The sequence below is a fragment of the Haliaeetus albicilla genome, chromosome Z (genome assembly GCF_947461875.1).
Source record: "Haliaeetus albicilla chromosome Z, bHalAlb1.1, whole genome shotgun sequence".
Lineage (NCBI taxonomy): Eukaryota > Metazoa > Chordata > Aves > Accipitriformes > Accipitridae > Haliaeetus > Haliaeetus albicilla.
Genome location: NC_091516.1, coordinates 19,077,670 through 19,091,259, shown reverse-complemented (window position 1 = coordinate 19,091,259; position 13,590 = coordinate 19,077,670). Strand labels below are relative to the sequence as shown.

At 34.6% G+C, this 13,590-nt stretch overlaps 1 protein-coding gene across 18 annotated transcripts in view; it reads right to left on the bottom strand.

Moving 5' to 3' along the window:
* KDM4C (lysine demethylase 4C) overlaps positions 1-13,590 on the bottom strand; it is a 272,053-nt gene that overhangs the window by 127,280 nt on the left and 131,183 nt on the right. For 17 of the 18 annotated variants that reach the window (XR_011323371.1, XR_011323374.1, XR_011323372.1 and 14 more), the window contains 2 exons: positions 3,602-3,795; positions 635-873 (listed from right to left, as the gene is read on the bottom strand). Coding sequence is in view for 13 of the 18 variants with exons in the window: in XM_069777114.1 (XP_069633215.1) it covers positions 635-873; positions 3,602-3,795 (433 nt within the window). In the remaining 5 variants the exon portion in view is untranslated. The remainder of the gene's footprint in view (positions 1-634; positions 874-3,601; positions 3,796-13,590) is intronic. The other variant, XM_069777115.1, reaches the window with a different exon arrangement.

The window sequence follows — 13,590 nt, the reverse complement described above, 5'->3', positions numbered from 1 at the left end:
CTTTCCGAACAGGAATGTGAAACTACACCTGAACTACAATTAAATGTGAAACAGAAGAAATAAAGTCCAGAACAGACCAAGTCTATTAGTATAAAATAGCTGTTGGGAAAAAAAGAACCATCTTTGGCTTGACATGGCCTTTATAACTTGCATTGTCAGACAGCTCAACAGGAGGTGATAAGAAGTCTCAAAATAGACATTTTTGTGCAAAAGTATACACCATTTCTAATATGCAACATTCTTCATGAAAATACATGTAGCATACTACAAGCATATATGTTCTGTACTGTTTACCTAAGTGTTAAGAGATTCTGTATCATTTCCATATCAAAAAAATTTTGCTGTAAAACATATCGCCCTATTAAAGAAATAAAATTTACAAAACCGCATCCTTTTTGCCCCTTTAAAAAACACTTCATTAAAATAGTTTAGGTGATATTACTGTCGGCTCAGAATATTAATTTTGGCATTTTCTCACTCTTACTGAATATCAATCTTCTCTGCATAACTTTATACATAAGTATTTTAGTATGCTACTTAGGATAATACTATGCTTTAACATCCACTGATTCGTGGCATTAGAGTATCAACAGCCTACAACTTACATGTGAAATATAATCAGTCCTTATCTCACCTGCAACCTTGACATTATCCAATAAATGTTGATCTAGCTGCATTCTACTATGGTTTTCTTCTTCCCCAGAAGGCACTCCTGTGTTTACCAGTCTCACTTTTTTTCCAGGTTCTTCACTGACCTTGAAGCCATCAGTAGCTGCTTCAGTCGCTATGATTTCTGCACCAGCTACCTTAGCAGATACTCTCTTGTCCTCTGGAGTTTTAAGCTTTTTAGATCGTGATCTGGTGTGCTGGAAGCTGTTATAAGAGATATTGCTGTCAGAGTAGAACGTCTGTCTTGGATAAGATAAAACGTTTACCAATATGTATGTCCCTTTCACCTGCTTAAAGTGGTAAAAAACTGACATTTTTTCATCTTTTTGTGTTGAGATAGTGTTTACAATTTATTAAGTGATAGATTAACAATTGATTGGATTTAACCTTCTAATCTTTTATCACCATTCTATGGAAAAGTTATTAGACTGTAAAAGTAAAATAACATTAAGTAACTATTATTTAACCAGCATCCAAACTACTTTTTAATGAATCATTCTTTTGAACGTGAAAGAAAATAACTCTTATAAAAGTAATGAAGAAAAACTTGTCAGTTGCACTACATTGGAGTGGTATTTCCAAACCTCAATGCTAATAAATCATTAGTCTGAATACCCTTGTAAAATCAGATCTGTTTAGATATCTTGGAAGCTTTTGTATGCATTTTAACACAAACAACAAGCATCTGAAAGGAAAAATTCTGATCATCAAATATTTTGAATGGCTACAATATCAAGCAATACATTTAATAATGCTGTGTAAAAAACAAAGTTGACATTAAAGCTTCAGCATAAGTTTTTGCACCCTCAGAAGTAGAAGGGAAAGGTTAAAGCAGGAGAAATGGCACCCTCTGTCAGAAACTGGTTTGCAATTTATGTGCTTAGGATAAAAGTAACAGGAGATTAGTCCAGTTTCAAATTCAACTATGTGACATGGGAGGAAATTTTTATGTGCTTCATCACGCATCAGGCTTCAAAACTCATAACACGCTAGTCATAAAAGCCCAACTACAGCAGGTAAAACAGGAGTTTTACAAATGTCTTGCATCTTAAGACTATACGCTTCTCCAGAAAAACATATTGCTACCCCTTACATTTTATCCTATGTCCACCAATATATACCTTTCAATACCTTCTCTATAAAATAGTAATTTCCAGAAAATTTGCTAAAGTATGAGAGGCCCATCAGTTCACACTGTAATATAACTGCAAGTATTATTACTGTTTACATGCAGTCATTAGATGTTCTATCGTAGCAAAGTATTTCAGCCGTAAACTTCAGAGTTAAGCTCTCGCTGTCACTATATTCATTAAGATTTCCACAGACAGTATTTCTGTTTTCACTCTGCTGGACTTGTATTATTCCCATAACCAGAATGATGACAATTTCAGTCAACACATTACACTCAAAATGAAGCTGAATAAACATTTTATCTTCCCTTCACAATACGCATTGTTACTATGCCTGAACAAAAGCCAACTCAAGAATTAAACAGCATTTGAATTGTGTTTATTAGCGAAGTACACAAAATCAGCCCACATGTTCCTATGATAAAACTTTCAACAAGATTATTAAAAAGTCTTTGCTTTTAGTTAAAATTGGCTACCCGTAAGGGTACTACCAAATGAATCACTGCTGGTCCAAGCGTGAATTTGCAGTTATGCTGTACAATACATACAGTAAAACTTACTACAGGGCAAAATGGCATTCAACTAGCTAAACAACAGAATTATTCTCTTTGTGTGTCCAGGTTAATATTATACATATACTAACAAATTGGCTGTCTAGCTATGTCACTGGCTGTCTTCAAGAACTGTTTCTACCCCACAAAATATTCTTACCCAGAACAAAGCCAATGTTATATTTCTCAGTTATAACGTTCCACTACAGTGGCAGTTGGTCCTCTTCTTTACAAGTTGATTGGCCTATAATTTTCCTCAAGAAATACATTAACTTACAAAGATAATGAGGAAATTCAGTTTAAGAACAAGTTAAAAAAGTAACTATATTGTAAAATTATTTGAAGGAGGAAAAAGTTCTTAAAAAAATCCAGCACTATCTTTAACCCAGCAAACTGCAGTCCACAGTAAATAGATACCAACAAAACCGCCCACCCTAGGCTAGAAATTAAGTAGATCTTTATTAGATAATGAGGAAGAAAATCCATAAAGGTCCTGATAAGTAAGACAGGAAAGCGTTAGTGTACAAAAAATGTTTGTGCAATGCAAACAAAAACCACAATACACACCAAGAAAAAAGATGCAGCTATGAAACTGCTTTAATAGGTCAAAGCTTTGATAGCTTCAGTGACAAGATAAGAAACATTTTTCCTAATTTTCTTAGTGGTGTCAACACCAACAACTGAGATTTAGGCCTTCCTTATGCCAAATTATGATTTGTGATTGACCTGTGGTAGACACAGAGAGGTTTTGGCTGCAGCACTGCGAGAGTGTGCCAAATAGGCCATGATATCTCCTTGGAGTTACGTGGCAGTGAGGGCTAAGACTATTGCTAGAGACTTCACACATCATGCCACAGCTTCATGATAAGTTTTTCCAACTTCTCCCTTGTCTTTTGGTTGCAGTTGTCACTAGAAATAATAGCAAATATCCACACCTTGAAAATTTTAATGAAATAATCTCTACTAAAGAAAGATTCCAAATACCACACTGGAATGCATTTTGATGCTCTCCATACTCAGTAACTTTAGCTATACACATAACTTGTAAGTTGAATTAATTTTTCATAGTCATTCTGAAAAAAATACTTGTTTGTCCCCAGGTTCATCTTAATGCAGAAAACAGAAAAACAAACTTTGTCTAAAGTAAATTAATTAAAATAAAACATCTGATAAAGTGGCAAAAAAAGAAACAAAAAGGAAATTGACATCATATTAAAGACAATTAAATGGAGGATAAAGAAACATAAATACCACCTGGGAAAGTTCTTTATTTTCTTTCTTCTCTGTAGCCAGGTCTTTACTTCAGGTGTTGATTCAGGAGTTGGTTTTGTATGATCAATGGTGTATATATCCTTTCCTTGTTTCCACAGCTGATATCTGTCTGGTTGAAACTTCTTCACAAAGATGTCCATGGAAATTGACACCATGTCTTTCCTACAAGTGCACTGCAAGACAAGACAGGAGTTTGTAAGTGACAAGTAAAGGAATATGCTGCAGTTCACAGTAAAGAAAGTCCAAAATAAAAATCCCACATGTGAAAATTTACTTTAATAAAATTTTTCCTTTTTGCCTCTTCCTCACTTCTTTGGGAGGAGAAGATCATTCAGAAGAAGATACTATCTGAACAAATGTGACACACTAGGATTCCACAAAGGTACTTATGGACATTCCATTGTTTGATTAACTCCTACAGGTTAAGACCAAAAAGAAACTATAGCATTTCTTTTTGCTCTGTTAGCTATTCCTGATAGTTTTAAGCCAACACCACATCAAATCCAGAGACTGCACGTATCTTTAGCGGCATCATAATTTTCTTTTTAAAAATAACTCATGTAGTATCCACCTGACCCAAAGGTCTTTACAGGCATATACACAGTCCTAGCTTTTAACTCTTCAAAACAAAATGCATACGAGTACTATATCAAGTTACAGTTTTGCCCAGGTTTTTCTACAAGGAGGAATAAACAAGCAAGAAGGCAGAGTATTATGTTTAAGGTCTAGAAAAGTTTGTTATAAACATGTAACCTGACCTTCTGTGCAATGCAAACCCTAAAATCTCATGCAGTACCTTCCTCATCAACTTTGCTCTAGTCCCTGATTTTAGTCCTCCCAAAGAATTTTACGTGGCTTTTCTTTACAAATTATGCATATGAGTGGAATATTTTAGACTTATTTGAATAAACTTTTAATGGTGATCATGAAAATACAGAGGAGTCTTCACTTAGAATACTGTAGATGCTGAGACAATTTTCAGACTAAAGTTACTGCACCTAACGCTCCAAAATACTTAGTATTAGGAGACTGAAATAAGTAAATCAATATGCCTACAGCACATAAACGAGCCCACCAACCTGCTCTGTCATTCCCCCTCCTCAGCAGGACAGGGGGAGAAAATAAAATGAAAAAGCTCATGGGTTGAGATAAGGACAGGGAGGTGACTGACCAATTACCATTGCAGATTCAACTTGAGAAAATTAAATTAATTTATTGCCAATTAATAACAGATCAGGATAGTGAGAAATAAAAACAAAACTAAAAACAGTTCCCCTCACCCCCTATTCTTCCCCAGCTCAACTTCACTCCTGACTCTAGTGTCTGTTTCTCTCACATTTTCCTCACTCCTCCCTCTCACAGCTGCTGCGCAGTGTTTTTTACCCTTTCTTAAATATGCCATCACAGAGGCATGACCAGAGTCGCTGATGGGCTTAGCTTTGGGCAGCAGTGGGTTCATTTTGGAGCCAGCTAAACCTGGCTCTGACATGTGCAGCTCCTGATCCCTTCTTACAGAAGCCACTGCTGCAGCCCCCCTACACTACCAAAACCTTGCCATGTAAACCCAGTGCAATTATTCAGATTAAAAACAAATTCACTGGCTAAAACATATAGTCTGAAATGGAAAAACTTTTTAAGAACTTAGTGTTATAGCTAAATGACTCAGTTAAAGGGCAAATTTGAGACAGTATTTTCTTTCAGGTGAACAAAGATATATAAAAAAAATAAATCCTGGTAAATGCATGTCCTGGGTTTCTGGTTTACTACAGCTAGTTTTATCACCCCTTTTAAACAAGCAGGGTGTTTAATCATAGAAAAGTTGAAACACTAGGGACTGAATGCAACTTTTCTACTAGCTAGCTTTTTGTGGACTGGATGCAAATTTCTTCACCTGCTATTTCCACCTATCATTTCTAGTCCACCCTTCTTCTTCTTGAAAATCGTAAGATATATAATGAAAAGAAGGCATCCGAGATGTATTAAAAATGCTTTACTTTCAATATGTCAACATCAGTATGCTGTATATTCACAACACTGCCCTCTAATTGAGAATGGAAAATTCAACATAGAAACTGTAATTTTATGCAGCTGTCTTTAATGATAGTTTTCACCCAAAATACGATTAGAATTTTCCTTTTTTGAACAACATGTATATATGTACATATACACATACTGTGAAAGACTTAACCTTATTTGAAATAGTGTGTCTGATTTAGAGAGTCATTGATCAGTCACAATGAACAGTAACAGAAAAGCAATTAAGATACTTCTGTGTACTGGAAAGGTGCGTAGATGGTCCACTGTTATATTTTTAACTTTTAAAAATGAAATTTGTAACACAAAGACAACCAGCACTGGAGTTTCTCTCCATTTACTCACAAAATCCTTTCATATTCAAGTCATGTTGCTACACATTGATTAGAAATGTTGTTAAACCCAAAATTTAGAGGATTACTGTTTTTGCTGTTAGACACCAAGAATTCCAGTGGTTTGGAAGAAAATAATTATTTAAGTCAGGATTGAAGTATCAAGGAGGAAAACACATCAAGAAATAAAATTTATTCTATGATGGAATGATAATAATATATAAAAAGACTCAAAATAAACTATGTCTAAATGAGGCACAGAATTTCTGTCTTTCAGTAATCTTTGATCAGTTTCCACTAGATTCTGATAGAACTACTGCAAATGATTTTAGAAAAACAGGCAGGTGTTAGAAATATCATAGAACTTTTTAGAAGTTTTAAAAATTTTAAAATCATACACTTCTGAGTAAAAAGTAATGGAGAAACTTCATGCTCAACAGAACTACTGCTTGCCTGAAAATACAGAAGACAGGTTTCTAGGCACCAAAAAGTGGAAATATTTGAAAGTAACCTATCAGACAACAACAGCACGTATGTTTGGAAAACTATTTCTACTCATATTCCCTAAAATGAGCCAAGAAAAAAAAATAATCTGTTGCTTTGATAAATAAGCTGGAAGATTTTTTTGTTCTTCTTGGTGGTGGTGGCAGCAATGTTTTTTAATGTTTTTTCTTCATTTCCCATTTGACTGACTTGTAGCTGACAGTTATATGGCTTCCTGCTCTCAAGACAAAGAAGTGACTGAAAGATTCTCTCTAAAGCAAAACTAAATGTCATTCTGTTGAAGAAGTCTCCAGGGACAGACACAAAAGGGACATGCCACTGTCTGCTGAAATACTCACAGTGGTACTTTCATGGATCACAATAATTTTGGAAGCATCTTTTAGTATCTTTAAAAGTAAATGCAAAATCAAAGTTGTTGGATCACCATGTAAAATACAACTGATGTTGCCATAGATAAACATCACAACCTTTGCATTGGAAAGAATTCTTTTCTATATGCAGTAGAATTAGTCTGATGCATATCCTTCAATCAAAGATTAGTATGACAATCAGAATACTTAAGGGAACAGAACTCTCTCACAATTCTTTGATATTACTATTAACATCAACGTCACCATAACTATTATCTATCCTACCACAAAGATACAGCTTAGAGGTAAGCAATTCAAATAACATTTATTAGTAGCTGCAAACCTTTATAGCAATGAATTGGAAGAAAAATGTTTCAGAAACTTTAACTAATTGGTATAACTAAATGTGAGATATATTTCTAATATGAGAAAATTACCTAGGAGAGACATACTCAGCCAAAATATTTTTTTTCAAATACTTGCTATTTGTGAATGGAAAAAAGAATCATTATTTTGTACTAAAAAAAAAAAAAAAAAAAAGTTAAGTTCTTCCGATTTTGGACTCTGATTCAGGAAAATTTAAAGGAATACAACAAGCTTCTAGACTTATACATACTAGAGTTAGACACATAGTTAAGCACATTTTAAAACAGAGGCATTTTTCTCCTAACTGCTTTCACTGAGGTAATCGTAGAATTCATGTTTTCATCAGCAGGATATTGACCCACTGACATCTATGCTAGTACATAAGAACAGCTCTTGAAAAACATTTCATATCACTAAGAATCAAGTACATGTCTTAAAGGTCTTTCTAATACTCCAATATTAAACTCTTTCATCAAACAGCATCATTGGATTTTTAAAATTAACATCAAAATATTCACTCTGTAGAGAGTACCATATTTTGCTGCAACAGAAAGCAAAAAAAATTATCTTATTATTTGACTAGTAGAAGGGGGGTAGTATTTCTCAGTACCGCAGTTCTAAGCACAGAAATGTACATCCAGAGTCAAGCACTGGTGATTTACATTTTTCTGTTAGTTAAATGAAGTATACATGATAATGTAACTTCTAAGATGTGAAATTATGTCTGTATCCACAAAAAAATCTTCTCAACCTAAACACCAGTTGTTATACTACAGTGTTACAATATTTAATGCATTAGGCTTAAAATATCTGGAGGATTTTGGACATTTTGCACTCAGTATTGGATTTTGTTAATTAAAATGTGACTTTCACTATTTCCAAAATCTACTTTAGTTAAAATTCTTCCAAAGCATTAATTTGAAGAAGAATAGTAGTACTTTGTTAGGCTAAAATTTTGTCCTTCCTTTATATAATCATTTCAGAAGAAAAGAGGCACCTAATTCACGTTGCAACTGCATGGTGTAGGTAAACTCTTTTTTCTACACACCTGTGGAACAGCATGTGTGAGTATAACAGTCATGAGAAACCATGTAAAGAGAGAATGGATTTTTACAAAACATATAACAAACCAACAAATTAGCAGAATGAGGCATGTATTAGGCTGGTAATCTTCTTTATATGCTATAAAAGCCCCAATCCACAAAGCAAATTTTAAAAATTATCTAATCAAGCCATTTTTCACTGATACACCTTCCTAACTGCTTATAATGATTAAAGCTTTCTTTGTGGCACAGTGGCAATGATGTAATTATTGGAGAGACACATTTTAAATAATTTAGATTCTTCTTACCAGCTTAACTTTAACTGCACTTAATAGACTATTCCACCCACTATATTCCATTCTCCTTGTAATATGTTAAACGAATCATGTTCAAACAATATAAAAAATGTGTTTTGGTAAACAACATTTTAAAGCTCCTACAACTGGAACTGCTTCTTGTGGGCTACCTGTAGAAGAAGTGCTTGATTCAAGGTACTGTTTGTTAGGAGGACAGGATTTAATAAATCTTGGTAACAATAACTGTTCTTTGCTATGGAATCAGGCAGGGATATATTTTCACACTGACCTTCTGGCAACTTGTAGGCAGTGTTGCAGAAACCTTTGATATCAGTTAGCCATCTGTGCAAGCTTCAATAAAGCAAGCCTTCCTTTGATAAGTCACAGAGAGTACATTCACTTTTCCCTGACACAACCAGTCACACACAACAAAAATACAAATTAAAAACACCACTCTCTTTTTTAAGGTTCTTTTTACACACATTCTACAAAGTTTTGGGTAAATAACCGAAGAAAAGATTTCTAATAAATTCATTATTTGTATTCATATATGCATAAGCAAATAGTCTGCAATATTTTTAAAATAGTCTAGTATTTAAATAGTGCATTACAAAATATCTGTTTTTTTTCTTGATTCCTATCTTCAATTTATTTTACACTTACATATAATGCCACCAAGACATTCCCACACAAAAAAGACTCAGTTTATATTATGTAGAACTGATTCCATCAGCATCAGATGCCATTGCAAAAATGTGGCCATTTTCCTCCAACTCCTTTGAAACCTGGGCAACAGAAACAGTGTGACAGAACACAGCTGAAAGAACCCCATCTTTTCTTATATGTTCCACCTCTCAGCTCTTCTTTATCTTATCTGCCCGTTACACCTTTTTGATTATATTCTTTCTCCATTTATGTGACACAGAATCCAATGAATTAAGTATGAATTAGGCATGTAGATGAGAAAACTGATGAAATTCAAAATGGAAGGTAGGCATCAGTCTATGATCCAAGGAACTTGCTGGAGACAGGCAAAGATGAGGACAGAAAGATATTTCTATGCACAGCAAGAGGAGAGATGGGGCTTTACATATATTTGGTAATTTTACAGGTCTTCTTGAACTCTAAATCCAAGTTGTCATCCAGAGTAACAGATTAATGTACAGGACAGCATTCTCATTTACCAAGTTTTGACACCTAACTATCCAGTAACTTTAAGGGTGGAGAAAAAAAAGGCAGGATTGTTGCAATATGTGCTACCACATTTGATGCAGTGCAAACTATCATTGCTGATAAAGCTCAACCCTTTTGAGTGCAAATAAAACATTTGAAAGGATATCTCTGCAAGACAATTGTTTAAGGTTTGCTGCTGGTTTGAGGGTTGTTTGGGGGTTTCACAGGTTTGCTTGGGGGGGGGGGGGGGGGGGGGGGCGCGCGCGCGTAACATATCTTGAAAATAATCCCTTGAGCTTCCATAACTATACTACCCTTGTGTGTCCTATTAGTGTGAATCCATCACTGGTATCTTTCCTGGCATTACTCTTACCCTTTGGAAGTTTTAGTCATTAGCTATTAACTTTTTTCTCTTTATTCTGATTTTACTCTGTATTTCTATCCCAAATTCTTCTCCTCTTTGACACACATTCACTTCTCCATCCATACATGATGCCTATACACAGAAACCCTTTGCCTGGAATCTTTAGCGCTCTGCTGTGTGTCAACTCCCCTTGCTCCATCCTTCTCTTTGCTCTACATTGTTTCCTTTCTTAGTACCTTCGAACTGCATTTCCTCAGATCCAGAAAGTGAAGGCTTCTGCCCCTTAACTTAAACTGTCTTGTAATTCCTGTATTTTAAAATGGAAGGATTCTGACCCTGTGAAGTTATAATTTATTGTAAAGAAATTAATCTCCATCTGCAGCAGACCAGAATTAACCAATTCTTAAATATCTCCTGAACTAAGAAAACAAGCACTCTGTGCAATAATACATACACATATATAAATATATATATCACATTACAAACAATAACTTGTAGTTGTTGAATACTGAAGACGGGCCCATTACTGTGTCATCCCTCATCTTGCTTACACAAATTCCTCAGTCATTACCAAGATTTATTTACAGAAAGTTTACTACTATCAAGCATAAAAAAGGAATTCACAAATGACCCAAGTGCAGCAATTCCAAACAATTACATATATCCTTAGCTCATTAATTATAGCAAAGAGATAGTTTAACATATCATAGGTAAGAAGTCAGTTAACAGGAAACCTAGTAAGGAAATGTTTCTTCTCTGTTCCCAGTAAACTCAAAAGAAAATCAATAGGTTACAAATCTGAAAACTGTATTCCTACATACCAGCTAAGAAAAACCTCATATTAGAACCCCACATACTGCAGATTAAAGGGGGTTCTGGGAAGACAGATGCAGATATACACCTGGTATGAGTAGGCAGGCTGAGGAATAAGAACTTTTTCTGTTATTTTGGAGCGTTGGTTATTGGCTAAAATAAACTGTTACCACCACTGGATTATTTAAGACCGTTTTCTGGCACAATTAATATATTTGTGTATCACTACTAACATTGCTAACTATTCCAGCAAGTCAAGTTACTGTGAGTACTTTCAGAAGCCTTTTTTAAATTCAGGTTAAGATTTAACAATAATTGAAGATTCACAGTAATATAATCAGATTAGTACAGACACTTTTTTTGCATAACAATTTGAATTTTACAGAACTCCAAACCTAGCTGCCGCTATTAAAAATTATGGTTGCATTTACACATGATAATGCTCACAGACAGATCATGTTGAAAACTAAATACTATTAACTCATGTAAAGCCCTAGAACTGTTGAGCATTCCTCAATGTTGCTTCTGCAGCACAGCACAGCAAATAGAATAGTCACTTGCCCTTATATTAATAAAATGATAAATTACTTTTTAAAGTTCAGAAAATAATTTTTTTCTAAACATTTTGAAGATGATCTAAAACATCATGATACATTTTTCTCAGGTTTCACCTTTTAGCATCTAGAACATTGTACTAAGGGATGTTAAAACCAGCAAATTAATGTTATCAATAGTAAATCACAGTACATAATGACTTCTGCCTGAGGGAAGGAGAAGCAAGCAATAAAATTCCAATCAGAGGGGAAAGCTGTGGCCAAGTCTCATGTGAAGCATGTAAAGCACCATCACATCCATTAAGTTTCTCTAAGGCATATGATAAATTCTTGCAAATGCTTGGCTCAGTTTTTTCAAGACTTAGATGCCCAAAATTCATCACTCATGCACATCTTGTAGCTTCTGTAAATGCTGAGTCAAACAGCAGGCTGAATCAACCAATGTTTTGTTTATATATCAATAACCTCACTGCTCTGATTGTTAAGTGTTATTCTTAACTAAAAATTCACAGAGGATAATAACTACAAAAATTAACACCTAACAGATTTATTGTAGACTGTCATCTACTGAATTATTTTTTGGCCAATATGACACTTATATTGAGCTTATGCCTCCCAAAGACACTTCATTTGTACTCTCGCTCAGCAAAGCAGAATAATATTTAGAACACCTATATACCTTCCAACAGATAATGAAAGAGTCTATAGTTCTACATATCTTCATTCCAGGAAATTTCAGAATGCTTTGCAAATATTAATGTTTCTTCCTGATAACAGAGAATAAGAAACCAGACCACAGAAAGGCTTATTTGTCAAGGTCACAAGGCAGGCCACAGTCAGAACTGAGACTAGAACACATTGGATTTTCAGTTCCCTGCTCCAGATGTTAGACCTTATTTCTAAACTGAACAGAGGAAAAGAGAATGATTTTCCCAGTTCTTACAATAACTTTTTTTTCCCCAAGGCTCTCCTACTATTCCAATTCTATTACAGAGAGAAAAAAAAATAAAGAAGGCAGAAAAAATATTAGTGAAAAAAATAATTATATGATCCAACCACGCATTTTAAAAGCTAATAAAACCCCAGAAATTTCAAATAATCTGCAGCTATCTATTTATGTAGCTTACCCTTTAATAAAAGATGGAAAGGAAAGAAACTGTAGCTATGCAATGTTCTACCACCATTTAAATCCAAACTAAGTAAGCAATGTAGCATTGTGATATTAAAACCAACAAACAAACAAACAAAAATAAACCCCACAAAAATAAAAAACCCCACACCTTCAAAACCTCCAAAAAACAAACAAACAAAAAAAGCAATGCTGTCAGAAACAATGCAAAGAAAAAGCACTCAGTTAGAAAAAAACTTCAAAAGGAAGATTTTCTGGTTTTTTAGGTAAACTACATGGCTGAGAACAACACTGTGTTGATGCTGTGTTGACACATTGAGAAGAGAGGCTTTGTGACACAGGTTGTCTAGGTTTGGGAAGGTAGGAGAGGATGAGAAAGTAGGAGAAAATTGCAGTAAGACAGAAACTGCAGAATCCTCTATAAGTTTTTTTCCAATAAATAAAAGCTGTATGGGAAACCCATCAAAAGTTTTCCTGTTCAGACACTGACACACTCTTGCTAAACCATCTGGCAGGCCTATGAACCAAACCCCTCAAATGTTCCTACCAGGGTACTGAAGTGGCAAGTTGAGCACAAAAACAGTAACAACACTAAAAGAATGAAATCTACTCACAACCCAACTCTTACAGTTAGTATCTTGGAACACTGGGCTCAACTATTAAAATTACTTAAATATGTAACTTGCAAAAATATGAGTCAAAAGAGTGGAACCAGAGCATTATATATTTCACCTGCTGCAAAGAGGAAAGAGTAGCTGAAGCAAAGGAAAATTCATTGCATGAAGTATGCATTCAAAATAGGGTGAAACTACCCCTAGACATTTTTGGAAGAAATGGAATATGTTTCTGTTGACTAAAGCCCTTGTACAAAAAAACAGACTCACTGATGTGAAGCAAAGTCCCTTCCAGCAAGCACTGGGTTATCAACAAATACATCATTGTCACTGAAGATCCTAGAGAAACATCTGCCAATAGTTATGGAAAATTGAACCCATTCCTAGAAAATATGA